Source organism: Choloepus didactylus, chromosome 1 (genome assembly GCF_015220235.1).
Source record: "Choloepus didactylus isolate mChoDid1 chromosome 1, mChoDid1.pri, whole genome shotgun sequence".
NCBI classification, from domain to species: Eukaryota; Metazoa; Chordata; class Mammalia; order Pilosa; family Megalonychidae; genus Choloepus; species Choloepus didactylus.
The window spans coordinates 24,552,710-24,572,156 of record NC_051307.1 but is presented as its reverse complement, the minus strand read 5'-3'; the positions used below and the strand labels follow the sequence as shown (position 1 = coordinate 24,572,156).

At 35.5% G+C, this 19,447-nt stretch overlaps 1 protein-coding gene and 1 pseudogene across 3 annotated transcripts in view; one reads left to right on the top strand and one right to left on the bottom strand.

The window, feature by feature from the left end:
• MRPL39 (mitochondrial ribosomal protein L39) overlaps window positions 1-19,447 on the bottom strand; it is a 46,418-nt gene that overhangs the window by 17,629 nt on the left and 9,342 nt on the right. For all 3 annotated transcript variants that reach the window (XR_005216381.1, XM_037833205.1, XM_037833196.1), the window contains exons 6-9: window positions 18,480-18,592; window positions 15,395-15,460; window positions 14,383-14,536; window positions 2,339-2,386 (exon numbers count right to left, since the gene is read on the bottom strand). Coding sequence is in view for 2 of the 3 variants with exons in the window: in XM_037833205.1 (XP_037689133.1) it covers window positions 2,339-2,386; window positions 14,383-14,536; window positions 15,395-15,460; window positions 18,480-18,592 (381 nt within the window). In the remaining variant the exon portion in view is untranslated. The remainder of the gene's footprint in view (window positions 1-2,338; window positions 2,387-14,382; window positions 14,537-15,394; window positions 15,461-18,479; window positions 18,593-19,447) is intronic.
• LOC119509686 lies at window positions 8,107-8,850 on the top strand (annotated as a pseudogene).

Genomic DNA, 19,447 nt, shown 5'->3' with positions numbered 1-19,447 from the left:
ACCCACCATTTTAAATCATTCCACAGTCCCTCTCATATAATGACCCTTTGTCTCTCTCCTTCAATAATAATTATAAAAAGTTAATTATAAAGAGAAGACTTAAAGGCAAGGTTACCATTACAAATTATCAAGTAAAGCAATTCCATTCAAAAATATAATCTGAGGTATATTTTATATCAAGGCTTCTTAGGTTTGTTATCTGATTTTTTATCCATAAAACAAAATCATTAGTATAAGAAAAAATACCAGAAGTGTTAACACAAGATATTTGAAATCTATTTTGTCAGGAGGTATGATTTGATTTAGAGTACAGCATATTACAGATTTAGTCCAAGTAATATCTGGATGTTCATATTTTTATCTTGTCATTCAGACACATCAAACAAACTGGGCTAAAGCTGAATTCCTCATCAATCCCAAACCTGTCCCACCTCCTGCATTCTCTAACTCCTTGTGAAGGGAAAATGCAAATTCCATAGCATGGAAAGCAAGCTCCTCATATTCTATCTCCAATGAACTTCTCTGGACTCATCCCCCACCTACATGTGACCTGTACATTCAGATTCATCTTACATTCACTACGCTCTCCATTCTTCCCTGCCTCTAAGGAAATAGCTTCTGCTAAGATAACCTCCACCCTACTCCCCCAGCAAATTTATCTATCTGGCCCACTTTTATTCATCCTTTAAAACTAGCTGAAGAGATGCCAATTCCTGGGAACCTTCCTTAACCAAACCTTCAGCTTGGTTTGGGTCATTCTCTTTTGTATTCCAGAGCCCCACATGAACATCTGAACTATCTACTTATAAGTCTAGTTATCCCATTAAAGTAACTTCCCTGAGGGCTACAAATACATTTTGTTCACTTTTGTACTCCCAGAACTCAATAGTACCTGGTATATAAAAAAAACACTCAGTAAGTCTGTGTTAGTTGACTCCATCAATCAATGAACCAATAAGTCTATTCCCTTTGGATAAACAAAAAGAGACAATGGAAGAAGGCAGCTAAACCAGAATAAGTATTTCAAAGGCAACGATTCTACCACAACAATTTCTACTAGATAGTCTAGATTACTGTTTCTACTATTTTTCAGCATTTTTCTTTCCCTTCAGGTGTCCAGTTATTATAGCTTCTTGAGTTTCCAAAACCATTTCTTAGACAGTCAAAACTTTTCTAGTTTCTTAATCTAAAAGATCATTGTGGCCAACCAAAGAGACAAAATTATTTTACCCATATTTTCTCCTTATGAGAAAAAGAAAATTACATAACCTTCACACAAGAACATTATGGCTAAGTCCCTAAACAATAAATTCTATTTGTTAATTCATTAATAAAGACTATGTTTATATATCACCATGAAAAAATAATAGATATTTATTGGGTAACTCCCCACTGTGCCAAATGTTATGTTCAAAATTTGAGTCAGAGCTAACATACCCTGAATAGGTTAACAGAGTGGATGTAAATATAATGGCAAAGAAAACAATCAGAAAGCAATCTAAGGAGGTATACAATCAAGTAGAAGTATATAAATATTTGTTATGATATTACTCTGAGAATGTTTCAAGGAGAACGTGAAACTTGGGTGAGGTTGTGAAGAATGAACAGACTGTAAATAAACATAACAGAAGGGAATAGGAAGAAAAATCCACACAGAACTGTCATGAAGAAATAAACATACTTAATAAATCTGATGTGTGCTCATAAGTGTGCTTGCAACCCTGACTAGAGTGTGTGTAAAACAGTGGGAAATCAGGGTAACTAGGAAGGGCTCGTGAGGCCAGCTTTCAAGTTAACATAAGTAAAAGGTGAATACTTAACATGAAATAAAGAACAAGGATAGTCTTGGTAAAGAAAGGTAATCACTCCTACTTATGAAATCTAAATATTAAATCTAAATACAGTAACATAAGCATTCAAGTGTGGTTTTTCAAGATATTTGCTTTTAATGTCAACAGTCAGGGCAGTTTTAAAGTATATCTGACAAATCTTAATCCTTTAAATGTTCATTAAGTTTATAAAAAAATTATCATAAGACCCAATTAACATCATTACAACTGTTAAGAACTATTACTACTATACTGTAATATTCTTATTTCTCTTCCAGATCTGTGGAATCATTTCCATGACATTAACAAGTAAAATCCCAAGAGAATTTCCACACCACAACTTTCTATTGCCAAAATACTACTGAAGTGAACAATCACAATGCTGGTTTGACAACTGAAACAACCAATTTCTTTTTCTGTCTTTCTCTTTCTCTCTCTCAGTTGTTGTTGCTTAATTTCAATGAAAATTTCTTCATAAAAGACTACTCATTAGCTTCAAAAACACTTACCATTTTCCGAGATCTGTCCAATAGCTTTTCCCATATTGTAAAGTGTGCCTTGAAAAGAAAAGATTTGCTATGAATTAAACAAAGCAATAAAGGCAAAATAAAAACGACTTAGTCTTTACATAGCTTTTAAACAAAATAAATAAATAAAAACCTAGGCAGCACTTATGTGGCTGAGTGGTTACAAAAATGATTCAAACTACAGGAAAAGGTACTATACAGAATAGCTGTTTTGTTTGGCATTTAAGAAAAAAAAAAGACTTAAGGATTGAATATGCCATTCTTCTTTTGTCCCACTTAATCATTTCCATCATAAAAAGCATTCCTTCTAATGGGAAGCAAAAAACTGCCCCACTTTTCCACAGATTGCAGTTCTTTCCTTGAATAGCCAATTTCAGCATACTACAGGTCATTCTTCAAATCATAAGCAATCACAAGGAGAGGTTTATTAAGAACCAACTGTGACATCTTCTCACTGAAATCCCAGAGGATTTAGCAAATTACTCTAAAGAACAAGCAAAAACTAACAAAATCAGTAGCAAAATTACAGAACCAATTTCATTAATCCTCAGCAATCTTATACAGCAGAGGATTATTAGAATGCATTACTGAAAACACTGCAAAGAGCATAATGACTACACCAATTTTATTAAGTCAAATAAAGGTGATGTTAAGGCATATGGGTGTGCCAGTGACTATTTCAGATGGAATTAGCCAGTAAAATCTATATAAAAGGTAAAATTACTAAATAACTACATGCAAATCATTCTGAAGAGAGAGCAGCATGGTGTTTTTGAAGGGAAAACCGTGCCTGTATCAGGCAAAATGACAGCTGGTGCAAAAACCTTTAAGTGGGAATCAGTTCACCAGATTCAAGGAAGAAAAAGTGTGACTGGAATATAGTGGGTGAATGAGTGATATGAGATGAAGTCAGAAAGGTAAGCAGGAGCCAGTGTAGGGCTTTGTGAAATAGGGTAAAGGGTTGGGATTTTATAAATGGGAAGCCACTGGGGCAGGGGAATTCTTTCATTTGTGTTTTAAAAAGATCATTCTGGCTACTAAGTAGAAAATGTACTGGGGAGAGCAAGAATAAAAACAAAGAAAGGCAGATAAGAGAAAGAGAGACTTGAATAAGGGAAACAGCAATAGATGAGATAGTATGCAGTGGATGGATTCAGGGTATGTTTTAGAGTTAACAGTTAAAAGGATTTACTCATGGGTAGAATGGGGGAGGTGGCTATGAAGGACAAGAGAATCAAGGATTACCTCAAACAGTTAAGTAGATGATGCCATTTACTGAAATGAAGGGTAGGAAATGAAGTAGAATTCTACATTGGCCACATTAAGTAGGAGATAACTAAAAGCCATACAATCAGAAAAGTCAAATAAGTAGTAGCATGTAGGAGTATGCAAACTCCCAAAAGATTTTAGTGTATGGATGATAGTTTAAACCATGGTGTCAGATGAGATAATGTAAGAGGAATATTTATAGAATCCTTGTGGCATCCAACCTTTTGACATTGAATACAGGAGAAAGAGCCAGCCAAGAGACTGAGGAGGGGCCAATCACTTAAGCTGAAGGAAAACCAGGAACAAATGTGTGTTATGTATGCCACTAGAAGAAAGTGTTTTAAGGAGGAGGGAATGGCTTATTGGTTGAAAAGCTACTAAGAGGTCAAAGAAAATAAAAGTAGAGAAGTGGCCATTGGATTTGGCAAAATGGAGGTCACTGGAGACCTTAACAAACAACCTCATGTAATGGCATGAACAGAAGCCTGACTGGAGTAGGTCGAGGGCAAAATGAGAAGTGAAGAAGTAGAGGCAGCAACTACAGATAACTTTTAAGTTCTGCAGAGAATAGAAAGCAGGAAAATGGGGCAGGCACTATGAGGGGGATGAAAGGTCATGGGAGAGGTTTCTTTAGTTATGAGATACATAAAATTCTAATGGAAATAATTCTGAAGGGGAAAATTATGGGGAAAATTGAAGGGAAAACAACCATAGAAGTAGAGTCAGAAGTGAGAGGGACCAGTTTCTGAAGCATCAATAGAGAGGTTGGCCTTTGATAAGCGCAGAACAGATCATCCACTATTCTACAGGAGAAGATATGGAACATGGGCGCATATGCTAGCTGGGAAGAACTGCTTGTGGGAAGATGGAGTTCCTGTTTGTACAGGTTTGAGTCTGTTATGTATCCCAGAAAAGCCTACGTTCCTTTAATCCAAGCTTGTGGTAGCAGACCTACTGTGGGTCAGCCCTTTTGATTAGGTTGTTTCCATGGAGATGTGACCCCGCTCATTCAAAGTGGGTCTTAATCTCCTTGCTGGAATCCTCTATGAGAGGCTAAAAGGCAGAAACACTTTTGAGAGAGCCCAGAGATGCTTAGAGAGAAAAAGCCCAGAAACATTTTGGAGCAAGTCACAGAAATCAGAAGCTAAACCTGGGAGAGAAGGACCAGCAGATTCCAGCCATGTGCCTTCCTGTGTGACAGAGGAACCCCAGATGCCACTGGCCTTTCTTCAGAGAAAGTATCATCCTGTTGATGCCTTAGTTTGGACATTTTCATGGCCTTAGAACTGTAAATTTGTGAATTAATAAACCCCCATTGTAAAAGCCAATCCATTTCTGGTATATTGCATTCCGGCAGTTTTAGCAAAGTGAAACACTGTTGATAACTTCTATTTTTCTAATGAAATATGAAGCAAGATTTTCAACTGAATGAAGTCGGGAAGAAGGGTTATATGAATTGTAAGGAGAGAGAAGATGTGAAATAGTCTTTCTGAAGGGTGGGAAAGCAAATACACTAGTGAAGCATAGGAGGGCTAGTAGCAGATTTTTGACCATGAGTAAACATGTAGATAATGGGAATTCAGAGCAAATGATCTACTCAAACATTTAAGAAGACTTAATACCAAGAGAAAAATGTTACCTTGGGCCAAGAGTTGCAGTGGAGATAAAGAGTGGAAATAAACAAGAGATCTAAAAACAATGGACTTATCTAAGAATTGATAAGAGTTCCTTTTCTAAAAAAGAGTAACATTCTCTCCAAATCTGAAGACCACACTAACCTCTCAAAGGTGGGACAATGGCAACACAACTGAGATGAACTGTGAGGAAGGTTTTAATTCTGCAAGAGCAGTATGGAGACAGAAAATCTGATGATAACATCAATGTGGATTAAATACACATGTGATGCATTTTAGAGAAAAATAAATCTCTAACTTATAGGATGATCAACTCTGAACCATCAGCTAAAATCTAAGAAAGGGACTTCAAAGTCACAGTATAAAAATTACCCTCTTTCTGGAGTAATGAAAATGTTCCAAAATTGAACATGGTGATGAATGTACAACTATGTGATACTACTGTGAGTCACTGGTTGTATACTTCAGATGAATTGTATGGTGTATGAATATATTTCAATAAAAGTGCATTTAAAGAAAATTATTTTGAGGGCAGTAATCTACTCAAATCATAAACATTTACTGGCATATCTACTAAATAACTTGAACTCCTACTATAGGCCTAAAGGGACATAAAATAAATATAAGAAATTATTGTTTAAGTATATTATGATTGAACAACAGGGGTTATCCCTGGCGATTGGAAATAAAGTCTCTCACTTTCTACTATGTATACAATGTCTAAGTTTTTATAATGGGCTTAAATTACTTTTGCAATTTTTTAATTAAAAAGAAAACTATTTGAAAGAAAAACACAAAAGAAATAATTAGAAAAACATACGCCACAATGCCATGTGTACAGTACTGCTATTAATAAGAATTAGTGGAACGTCCCCTTCTGGGAAGATGGAGTAGACTTATTTTTCCTTATTCCTCTAAGTACAACTAAAAAACCCTGGATCATATATATATATATATATAAAACAAACATGAGACTCTGAAAGGTGAGGGAAGACAGCAGAATGGCTAAGAACCTCAGAAACAAAGGAACATTACAGTGGTGAGTTTCCTGGGTTTTCCTTTTGCCTCATATAACCCAGACTTGAACCAAAAAAAAAAAGGCCAGCAACCCAGAAACCCTAATGCACACAGACAGAAAAAACAAAAGTCTGCCCCCCTCTAGCCAAAAGACCAGGAAAAGGACAGCCTAGCAAGACAGAATACTTTTAGGATAATAAACTCTCCATTCCAGCTAAACACCATAGGAAAATCTTTAGCCCCACTCACACCCCCAAAAACTAAGTGAGGAGCCTAGATTACAAACCTCACCAGGTTGTAATGAGGCACCTCAATTCTCCTGCTGGGGTGGTCAAGTAGGAGCCAGGACTTTCATCCTTGCCAAATGGAAACAAGCCCCATGCTCCCCGCCAACACCTGTCGTATCAGTGAAGACCACATGGGAAGCTTAGACTTCATCCCCACCAGGCAGTAACAAAGCACAAAGCACGGGTGGGGTGTGTCAGAAGAGACCTAGTACTGAAGGACAAATGGGGTGGGATGGGGGGGATGGTTTGGGTGTTCTTTTTTCACTTTTATTTTTTGTTCTTGTTCTGGTTCTTTCTGATGTAAGGAAAATGTTCAGAGATAGACTGTGGTGATGAACGCATAACTATGTTATCATACTGTGGACAGTTAATTGTATACCATGGATGATTGTATGGTGTGTGAATGTATTTCAATAAAACTGAATTTAATTAAAAAAAAAAAAAGAGAGACCTAGTGCATTATCAGGACTTTCACTACCACCTAACAGTAACTAACCCACTCACCTCCTCCATCCTCAAGCTGGCTGTGCAGGCCACGTGGGGAATACAAAGAAGGCACTCCTCCCCCTCCCAGCCAGGGTGATATCAGCAGAGTCCCAGTGGAGAGCCAGAACTCCTACTCCTGACCAGCAGTAAAACGGAGCCCCTCTCCCTCTAAGATGTAAAAGGAGGCCCAGTGGGTAACCTGGATTTCTATACCCATACCTAGCAGTAATGAAGTATTGCCCCCTGCCAGAATGGGAAGTCAGCTAAAAAAGAAGACTTAAATAATATCTACAGTCTTATAACATAGTACCCAAAATGTTAGGGGTCAAATGAAAATCACTCATCATAATTGAGAACCAAGAAAATTTCAACTCAGATGAAACAAAGAAAATCAACAGAGAACAACGGAGATCACAGAAATGTTAGAATTATCTGACAAAGATTTTAAAGCAGCCATCATAAAAATACTTCATATATACTTGAAACAACGAAAAATTAGAAAGGTTCAGCAATGAAATAGTAAGACTCTGCAAAGAAATAATCAATATAAAGAACCAAATGGAAATTTTAGAACTGAAAAATAAATAACCCAAATTAAAAATTCCATGAATGGACTCAACAGCAGAATAAAGAGGACAGCTGAGAGAATCAGTGACTTGAAGACAGACCAATAGAAATCACCCAATCTGAACAAGAGAGAGAAAACAAACTGAAAAATAAATGGACAGGTATGGGCAAAGAGACCAGTGAAACCTGACACATTCTCCCCAGTTAGATGAAACACACAAAATACCAATTTGAAACCAAAGTGCCCCTATTGTTCGGTGTGATTTAATCTGAATATGTAAGGGTCTGAGCCTTACCAGAGGGGCTTTCCCTCAGCAAGGGAGCCTGGGGAATTGTGGTTTAATAGCTTTCCTGTTATTTTCATTTCCTGATGAAGAGTAATTCTCAAAAAACAAACAAACAACAAAAAAAAAAAACAAATGAAAACCTTGTATATTTATCTTTAAGGACAGCAAATAAAGGGAACTGGGGATAGTTTCAACTTAAAATCATGGGCTGGGAAGGGAGAGTGAAGAACTTTGAAGGATACTTCCAAGGCAAGATGGGAGACTACTGCCCAGAAGAAAAGACGTTTGGGGTTTCACAAGCCAAACATGTACAGACGTATAGAGGGCTGCTATATTTGCAGGGCTAAGTCCTTCAGTTCTCAATTCACTGACTGTAAATGCTATGCAAAGGACTTCCAGAACTGTTTTGGGTTGCATGAGACTCGTTCAGGAGATATCTGCAATGCTTATGTCTTCCTTGTGAAAAGATGGAAGAAATTGCCAACAAGATCAAAAAAAAAACTGGAATCATGTGGTAGACGCAAGGGTAGGACCCAGTTTAAAGACTACATTGACCAAAGAAAGTGAAAACTCTGTCTGGAAGCAGGATAAAAAGCAACCAGATCAGTAAATCACAGAAAGAATGTAAATGTCACAATTCTGATGCTCACATACCACCTCAAGGGCCTCCCCAGCCCAGTCTCCTCGTTACAGTAACCTGTCAGATGATGGGTCAGATACCAAGATGGCTTCTGGCTCTAATAGAACCCCAGTCTTTTCCTTTTTACATCTCACATACTGGAAAAGACAGAAAATATGTTGCGAGATTATCTGTAAAGGCTGATTTGGGGAAGTCCTCACTGACACATCTATTCAAGCCTTGCTGCAGCAATAAGAAAACAACTGCTGAGAAGCCAGAGGAGCAGGGGCCAGAGTCTCTACCCATATCCACTCAGAGTGGTGACTGAGGTTTATGTAGGAGAACAAAAAAATAATAATTTTGGAAAGACAACAAGCAATAAAGTGACCCTCCTATTTTTAACTTGGATACTTGCTATTCTGCCAAAAGACAATTTTTAGAATGGTTTTGAATGGGTTATTTTTCCCCCCAGTTTCACAAACTCTGAAGCCAGTGTCTAGCTTACTAAAAGAAAAAGAGAACTGCATATAATATTTAAGATGCTAAGTATTTCATAGGAAAACTGAATGCTGCTGTAAAGTGCCCTTTAAGTCTTTTTTTAAAATCCCCTTCTCATGAATGAAGTTAGGGGAATTTCAGGGGACACAGATGGGATTTGCTATATAATAAGCCATATGTAGTTTAGTCTTTTTTATATTGAGAAGTAGTGGTTGAGGCATTATTTAAGATGGCTGGCTACACTTGTTTTCTCTCATGATAGTAAATTTGTCGTAATTCAATAATATGGACTTGCCCCTATCGGTAACTGTTTAAAATTCTGAAATATTAAAGTCTTGCCAAGGTTCTCATGATTCAAACCTGTACTACTGAAATATTAAGCAGGACAGACTAAGCTTTCAGGTACAAATACCTTGAAAGAAAAAAATAATTACTAAATATACAGAGAGATAACTTGACTGTATATGTTGCACTCTGTGTCACCTCCCTTCATATTAATATTTGATAAAGATTTTAATTTATATGAAACTTTTAAAGCAGAATCATAGCTCCTCTTGGGGAAATGGCAAGGCTTCAGGATAAGCAATCATATATGAATAGTACCAAAGCATTACTACATGGTAGAGAACACACACTATTAAAAATGTCTGAAAAATAAAGTGTGCAAGTCTTCAAGATGGCACAAAACAAAGGTTAATGCTTCTTGGGGCACATTTCTTAGAGGGCTTGCCTAGTGTGTATATAATTGACTTTTGTTTGTGGAATGTTTGGTGACCTCATTGCAAATCTCCACAATTCAGTTTTAGCTCTGGATTTCTTCAATTGACTTTTGTGAAGGTTTTATCTGTGTAGAGTGGGTGTTAGACTTGTTTTAACCTATTAGATTTTTTTTTTCTTTTCAATTTTTAAAGTAAAATTCTACTAGAAGAAAAGAGGTGTGTGTTAATGTTGAGTGTGCTGGTTTTGGCCTCGGCCTCTTTTAGTCAGGCTTTCTGAACACTGACATGTTAGGTGATAAATAAATCCTGAACATGGAGCTCTTCAATTCTAAAATCTCTGTTAATAGCTTCTCACTTGAATCCAAACCAAGGTACTCTCATTGACTCATTTCTAAAATTTCAGGAAAAAAATATCACTTTTCATGAGGGGAGGAACATTTTTGCCTACCTTCTTCTAATAACATGACTCAGTGCTTATTTTTAAAACTGGATTTTAAAAATTGGATAGTATGAATAACAAGGAGTGAGCCATAGTTTATAGACACCCTATAGTTTTATAGTTCTTAATCTAACCTTAAGATTCTGTATTTCTTCCTTTTGGAAAAACCTACATGCTACATGCCACCAAATGCACAGACTACACAGTGAGTTGGGGCAGCTCTCCTACAGCCTTTGAGGTGTATTACAAGAGTCCGAGTCCCAGCCATTGTCATCTTCCTCCTGAGTTATATTTAAAATGATTTTATTTTTTATTTTTTTTATTTTTTGTAAATTTTGGCTGCAGTACTGGTGGTAGAACATACTACAATATGGATCATCTCAACTTCTGTATTTATTTATTTATTACTGGACCTCAACCACAGTCTTCTTTTTCCCCTTCCACCCTTCTTTGACTGTAGGATGTACACAGTATGTATGTGGTATTTGTATTAATATATTAGAAATTTACAAATCTGTTTTTTACTTTTATACTATTGGATACTTATAATCAAAACTTTTACTAGGGTATTGAATAAATTTAGTCTTATTAGAAAATTTAAATAAATAAATAAATAAATAAATAAATAAATAAATGGATAGTCCCTCAGGACCTGTGGGACTAGAACAAAAAAATCTAACACATGTCATCAGAGTTCTGGAAAAAGACCAGAAAGAGAGCAGGGCTGAAAAAGTACTCAAAATAATGACAGAAAACTTCCAAAACCTGGTAAAAAAAAACAAAAACCTAAATTTAGAGTCAAGTAGCTAAGTAAACCCCAAACAGGATAAAGTCAAAGAAATCCACACCAAAACACATCACAGTCAAACTTCTGAAAACTACAGACAAAGAAAGAATCTTGAAAGCAGCAAGAAAGAAATGTCACCTTACCTACGGGGAAAAACAATTTGAATGACAGCTTATTTTTCATCCAAAACCACAGAAACCAGAAGGAAGTGGCAAAACATTTTTCAAGTGTTGAAAGAACAGTGAATCCAGAAAATATCCAACCAGCAAAAACATCCTTTAGGAATGAAGGGGAAAATCAGTGTATTCCCAGTTGAAGGAAAACTAAGAGAACCTGTCTCTAGCAGATCTACCCTAAAAGAATGGCTAAAATAAGCTTTCTCTAAACATAAAGGAAATGATACAAGAAGGAATTTTGGAACATCAGGGAGGAAGCAAGAGTAACAGGAAGAGTAAAAGTATGAGTAAATAGAATACATTTTCCTTCTCATCTTGAGTTTTATAAATTATGCATGATGGTTGAGGTAAATATTTTAACATTATCAATGTGATTCTAAATGTTGGTAGAGAAAATATTTAAGACAATTTTATTATAAACATGAGAGAGGGTAAAGGATTTAAACAGAAATAAGGTTTCTATACTTCACTTAAAATGGTAAAATGTCAACAACAGTAGACTGTGATAAGTTATGTATGTAAAACGTAATACTTGGAGCAACCACTAAAAAAGACATAAAAAGAGATGTATCCAAAAGTACTATAGATAAATCAAAATGGAATTATAAAAAATGTTCAAGTAACCAGAAGACAAGAAAAAGAAAACAGATACACAAAAAACAGAGACACGTAGAAAACAAAACATACAATGACAATCTTAAGCCCTAACATATCAATAATTAAATGTAATTATTGGATTCGCAGAGTAAATTAAAAGCATGACCAAATTATATGCTGTCTATAAGAATCTCAACTATGATATAATTAGGTTGAAAGTAAAAGTATGGAAAAAGCTATATCATGGGTACGTTAATGAAAAGAAAACATGAGTTTCTATATTAATATCAGATAAAGTAGACTTCAAAGCAAGGAAAATCACCAGAGACAGTGTCATAATTATCAATGGGTTGTGCTAACATGGAGACTTACAATCCTAAATGTATATGTACCAAACAACATACAAATATATATGAAGGAAAATATATGACGCAAACACTGGCAGAACTAAATCTACAATTATATTGGAGATGATTTAATCCGTGTTCCGGTTTCCTAATGCTGCTGTTATGCAAAATACCATAAATGGATTGGGTTTTATAAAGGGGGCTTATTAGGTTACAAAGTCACTTTTCTAAGGCCATAGAAATGTCCAGACTGAGGCATCAACAAGATGATACCTTCAATGAAGAACAGCTGATGGTGTCTGTAACACCTCTATCAGCTGGGAAGACACATGGCTGGTGTCTGCTGATCCCTTGCTCCTGTGCTGTGTTTCAAAATGGCTTTCTAGACTGGCCCTTCTCCAAACATCTCCAAGCGTCAGCATCAGCAAGCATCTGGGCCTGTGTCGGTTCACAGCTTCTTTCTTAAATACTCCATGAACTAATCAAGACCCACCCTGAATGGAATAATCTAATCAAAAGTATCACCCACAGTTGGGTGAGTCACATCTCCATGGAAACATTCAATCAAAAGTTCCCACCCTAATCAAAAGACTAATAAATCTGCCCCCACAAGATTGCTATAAAGAACATGGCTTTTTGTGGGGGATATAATATATCTAAATTGGCATAACCCCTTTCTCAATAATGGATGGAACAAGTAGAAAATCAGCAAAGATAAAGAAGAACTCAACAACACCATTAACTTAACAGGATGTAATTGACATTCATGGAAAATACACATTCTTTTCAAACATCCACAGGATATATATCAAAATAGACCATATCCTGGGCCATATTAAACAAACTTCAACAAGTTTAAAAGAACTGAAATCACACAAATTATGTTCTTCGACCTTAAAGAGTCAAACTAGAAATCAATTAACAGAAAGATAAAAGGAAAATCTCCAAACATTTGGAAACTAAACAATAAACTTTTAAGTAATCCATGGGTCAGTTCAAAAAGGAAATCTCAAGAGAATTAAAAAAATATATTGAACTGAATGAAAATGAAAATATAACATCAAAATTTGTGGGATGAAGCTAGAGCACTGCTAAAAGGGAAACATGACAATAAATTATACATTTGAAAACAGGAAAGGTCTCAAATCAATCATCTAAGCTCCCACCTCACAAACCTAGAAAAAGAAGAGCAAAGCAAGCAGAAGGAAGGAAATAATAAAAGAGAACAGAAATCGGTGAACTTTTAATTTTGATATAATTTTATACTCATATGCATTCACACAAAATGATTCAGTGAGATCTTAGAGTCTCTACTCAGTTTCCCCAATGGTAACATCTTGCAAAACAGCAGTATAATATCCCAGCCAGGGTACAGACATGGATATAGTGAGGATTCAGAACAATTCCATCACCACAGGGATCCCTTATGCTCCCCTTTTATAGCTACACCACTTCCCTTTGCCTCCTTGCTTCCCCGGCAACTACTAACCTGCTCTTCATTACTATAATTTTGTCATTTTAAGAATGTTCTAAATGGAAAACTACAGAATGTAATCTTATGAGATTGGCTTTTTTTCATTCAGCATTAAGTCTCTGGAGAGTCATCCAAGTTGCGTGTATCAATAGTTGTGCCTTTTTTTTTGGCTGAGTAGTATTCCTTGGTATGGATATATCACAGTTTGTTTAACCATTGACCCACTGAAGAACATCTGGGTTGTTTCCAGTTTTGGGTTATGAAAAAAGCTACTGGGAACATTTATGAACAGGTTATTGTGAATGTAAGTTTTCATTTTTCTAGGATAAATGCCCAGAAGTGCTATTTTACATTCAGCTGTACAATTTAACATTCCCTCTGCATTCTCACTAGCGTTTGGTGTTGTTTTAAAAAATAAGGATTAGCAAGGGGTGAAAACAATGTAGAACCTGATAGGCTTTGGGTCATAAACAGAGCATTAAAATGAGGGGGAAGAGCATGTCAAATGCAAGGCCAAAAGTCATTCCAGAAAGGTCTTACCAATATATATACTCCACTATCATCTCAGTACACACTCACGCCAATTTGAAAAATTAAAAGTTCTCAATTTGATTTAACTTTTTCAATTAATGTTTCTTTTATGAATTGTCTGTTTATATCCTAGGAAAAATTATTTTTAATCATAAACTTGAGTTTATAAAATATTAGTGTCCCACAGCTCAATGAAAATTAAAATTTATTTCCTTCAAATTGGTATAAAATTCAAGTCCAGAAATACATCCCCATCCAAACTGGAAGAACTGGTTCCTTTAGTTTTACTTACCTTTAAGTGAAGAGGTAAAGACAGACCTTGGAATCTTCGCACAAGACTTGGCTGGGTGTTCTGAAGATTGTGAACTGCTGACACTTCATATTGGAAACAAACACTTGTTCTTGGAATAAGAGGACCCTCACTCACATCTATGAAGTCACCAAATCTGATTTGATATACATAAATAAACAGATAAGTAAATCCTCTAAATCAAATCATTTACAATAGTTTGGAAAAAACATCTATTCTCATTGCTACTAGATCCCTAATCAATGAACACTTAAAATGGCTCAATTCAGTCTCTGACAACCCAGATATTAAAGAGGCCAATACTTTGAAGATCAAAGCCAAATGAAACTTTTTCTTGATTAGCACTGTTAAATCTTACAACTTTACAACAACTCATCTCAACAGAGTTTGGAATTCACTATGTAGAACAGATTGTGTGTCTAGAAACAAAAACATTTTTAGAAGGAAAAAAGGTCTGAATAAAAAAAAACATGATGTTGAGGAAACAGACGCATGCCATGAAATCAATTTAGCATAATGCATTATCATGAGAACTGCATCTCATGGAAGATGCCAACATAAACAGTGAACCTCTCTCATGCATGCCTCAGAAAGCACATTATGTTTAACTACATATACAATGTACGTAATAATTGAATAGTTAAGTATCCATATTTCAGTACATACATGAACTATCATGTTCAATTCATAACAGTGAATATTTTGCCCAATTTCAAAATTATAATAACTCTAAATTAATTTTTATACAATGGTTTTAACTCTTGCAAAGCAAAAATAAAAATAACAATAAAAAGACGAATAGAAACCACAACCATTCCTGAACATAATTTAAAGCTTCCAATTCCCAAACAAAGCAACAGAAAATAAAGTAATCAGAATGAAAAAATAAGATAAAAAAATGCATCTATTTTAGTGGTGCATTTCGCTTAGGTAACAATAAGCTAAGCATTACTATGAATTATTATAGGAGCCAATTTTTAGATTTTTTCCTTACCTGTGCAGCTTGACTATTCTCTCAGGGTTCTGGGATGACTTCTCTTCTATGAAATCTATTTTGTACCTGAAAAACAGCAAAGAAAAAAAAATTCAACTCTAAAACTATAAAAAGGCATTTAGAAGTACTTCCCTTTCTCTTCTGCTTCAGCCATACTTTTTCAAAGAGTAGCCTACATGGAAGTCTCCCTTCCTCACCTCCCATTCACTTCTAACCCTTTCAATCTGGCCATGGCCCCATGACTCCACTAACTTGCTGCTGCCAGAGCCACAGGTACCTCCTTGGTGCCAACCTAATTGGCAGCTCTTCATTTTCTTAGCATACTGCTCACTCTATTTCTCAAAGTGCTATCTTCCGCAGGCTTCCATGACCCGCTCTACTGCTTGTCATTCTACCACTCTGGCCTCTTTCTCTGCCTTTTCCTTAAATGTGGTAGTGATGGCCAAGTTCATGTGTCAACTTACCTAGATTATGGTGTCCAGTTGTCTGGCCAAACAAGCACTGGCCTGATTGTTACTGTGAGGGTTTTCTGTGGATTTAAATCATTAATTGGTTGATCACATCTACAATCAACTGAGGAGATTGCCTTCAACAATGAGAGAAGTCTCATCCAATCAGTCGAAGGCCTTTAAGGGAGAAGCAATGATTTCAGCAGTCAGAAGGCTGAAAGCCAGCCAGCTGAATTCATCGAAACCTTCATCAGTGTTCACAACTTGCACCTGCCCTACGGAATTCAGACTTGCCAATTCCCACAGTTGTGTGAGGCAATTCCTATAATAAATCTCTGTTGATTCTGTTTCTCTGGAGAATCCCAACTAATATAACTGAGGGTTCTGTCCTAAGCCCTTTTTTCACTTGAGCATCCTCCCTATGCTACCTTCTTGATTTGCACAGCCTTAGTTACTACATATGCATTTATATATCCCACATCTCTGCCTCCAATCCACAAAACTCTTTTGAGCCCTAAATGTATATCCAAGACCCTTCTAAGCACCAACTAGTTTGTTCTACAAGTATGTTAAACCCCCCGAATTCCCAACGTGAACTCATTATTCCCTTTGACCCATCCACACTTGTTTGTCCTCCTGGATTTCCTATCTTAGTAAATGAGACCATCCACCACCCGTGTCCACATGAAAAACCTGGGAGATTTCCTTAATTCCTCCTTCTCCCACCACACGCCCTACATCCAATTCATTACCAGATCCTGACAATTCTACTGCCTAAATGTTGTCAAATCTACCCAATTCTAACAGTAAAACTAAATAGCACAAATGGAAGTGGCCAGCTCAGGTTCAAATCATGACTTCACTCAGTATCAAGAGACTTGTCTGTTTACCCCCAGTGCATTTCTGAGGGAGCCAATTCTTCTGAATACTTGTCCCTACTAAACCATACCTAAGAGGCACTCCCAGGCACTCCTGGGAACCAAAGCCATTGGAAGTTCCCACCCTTACCCTATAACAGAAAGGCCCAATTACTTACCCACCTACAATCACCCAAAACTTTTCTATCCTCTCAAACTGGCTTCAAAACTACCCTTACCTCCCCCAACACACCCATCTAAGTTACCAAAGTCCCAGAAGCCCCTACCAGACTTAAGACAGGTAAGTGGGGGAGAGAGAATCCTCAATGAACATAGGATGAAAGTCTGAAGTGCACTCACTGTCCAATATAGTAGCTACAGAGCACTTAAAATATGGCTAGTCCTAATTGAGATAAACTCTAAATGTAAAATATACACCAAATTTTGAAAACTAAGTTCAAGAAAAAGAATGTAAAATATCATTAACACTTTTTTAACATTGATCAATGTTGAAATAACACTTGGGTTATACTGTTTAAATAATATATTAGTAAAATTAATTTCATGTTTTCTTTTTACTTTCTTAAATGTAGACACTATAAAATTTAAAATTAGATAGATGACTCGCATTAGATTTCTATTGGACAGCACCACCCTAGAATTTTGACAAGGGAGGTGATTTGGTGATCCAAGGAATTAACTTTCTTATAGAATCATCCTATGAATGGTGGTTACGTTTTCCAGTACAATTTATACTTTAATTCAGTTCAGTTAACATAATATTTTCCTATGGGTTCCTAAGTACATTGATCACAGAATATGCAATAAATGCTTCAAGAAAAGGGTCCTACAGGCAAATACATTTGGAAAATACTGTTTTTTATTCCACTTTGGAAGACTTGATCATGACTAAACACAGTACCTTTTTTTAGTATACCAATTAATGTATTTTGGAAGAGTATTCTGAAGGATATCAGTTTGAGAAATCCCATGCTAAAGTATATCAAGGAGTATATACATATCTATAATAAATTATCCCTATGAGAATGTGTGATTCAATCTCTTAATACTTAAAAAAATTCTAATCCATAGTCATTCACTATTTGTGAGTGCATATTTTGGCTTCAGAATATAGTACATAAGTTATATTTTGGCAGCACAGATTTCCCTTTCTAATTAGTTCTAAATTTCAATTAAATTTCAAGTAAATTGACTTACTAGAGCATATAACTAGGAGAAGAAGGTGAAGTTTTCTGAGTTAGAAAAGGAATTGGGAAGCCAAACAGGATTTGAAATGTTGACAAAGAAAATCCATCAAATGGGTAATCCAAAGACATGGCTTTGTAAACATTTTACATCAGCTCTTAGCTCCCTTCCAAACTGCTTGTGTTTTTTCAGTCTTACCCTTTCATTTAATGAGTGGAAGGATGGGAAGAAAAGGCTGCCAAGTGCACAAAATAGTTTAGAGTTTCTTAACATATGTTATCACTTCACAGTGGAAAGGGGGAAACACACTGCTATGGTAATGAAAAGAGAAGAACCAGCCAAGAAATGAAGTAAAACGAAGTAAGAAAACTTTAAAATGGGGGGAATGTTTTTCTCATGAAATAAACAAAATGAGATGAACAAAAGTAAATAGCTGGGCAAAAAGAGAGGATATTGGGATAAAAATAAAAAGTGTCAAATGCACACCGAATAAAGAATTTTTAAGAGCTGAATTTCTTCATTACATGTAATTGTGGAAAGTTTAACATTGCTTTAAAGGAAGCCACCACTTACTTGTTGTGCTGAAATATTTCTAATGCCACTTTTGCATCAACTTCCAGAGTTTCAAATGGAAGATCTTTATAAATTAAAGCATGAGCATCTTTTGTGAAGGTACACAGGTTCTCCTTAAAAATGAAAGCATTAACATTTAGTAATACTTCACATAAAAGCATTTTTCTGTAAACCAGATAAGAAAAATCCAAATAAAAACAAAGCCAAAGTCAAATCTTAGGGAAGAAAATTACTAATTTGCAACAACTGAATATTTGAACCACAAAACACAGGGTTAGCAATCTCTCTCAGCTTTACAAATGATATAATTTACTTGTAATTAAGATATCAGCCTTCCCCAATAACCCGCAAAGATAATCCTACAAAAATTTTAATAAACATTTCATCCAAATTAAATAGCCTATAAATGTTTATTAAAACTATGATGCAACAAGTTGAAATACTAAAAAACAGCAAATACAAAAATGTGTTTACACTGTGAATAAAACTAATGTTTTCAAATACAAAGGGAAAAAGCTTATTATTTATGTGGTTCAGAAAGTTTCAATACAAAATGTAAATGTCATCACAGACCCTGTCCAAAATACAGCATATATTCAACTTCATTAATTTCTATTCAATGAAAATGTAAATTTTACATGATTAAAATAATTGACTAACAATACACATTAACAATGTTTATGAGATTTTTAATAGAAACTATAACTGAATTTCTGTACTATAAATTACTGATAAAGCAAAGATCAACCACTATTATGACAATAATTTTACAATAAAATTATTTCCATAAATTTCCTACTAGAATTTTTTTGTATAAAATGATTCTTTTTCCCATTTTTAAAGCTATAATTTACACTATAACAAATCCATGTTCATGTTTTAATATATCATTCCTTCAATGTAACCTTCCCCTGCTTTCTCTACACCACCCACCGAACTCCACAGAACCTTCAATTAGGTAGTACATT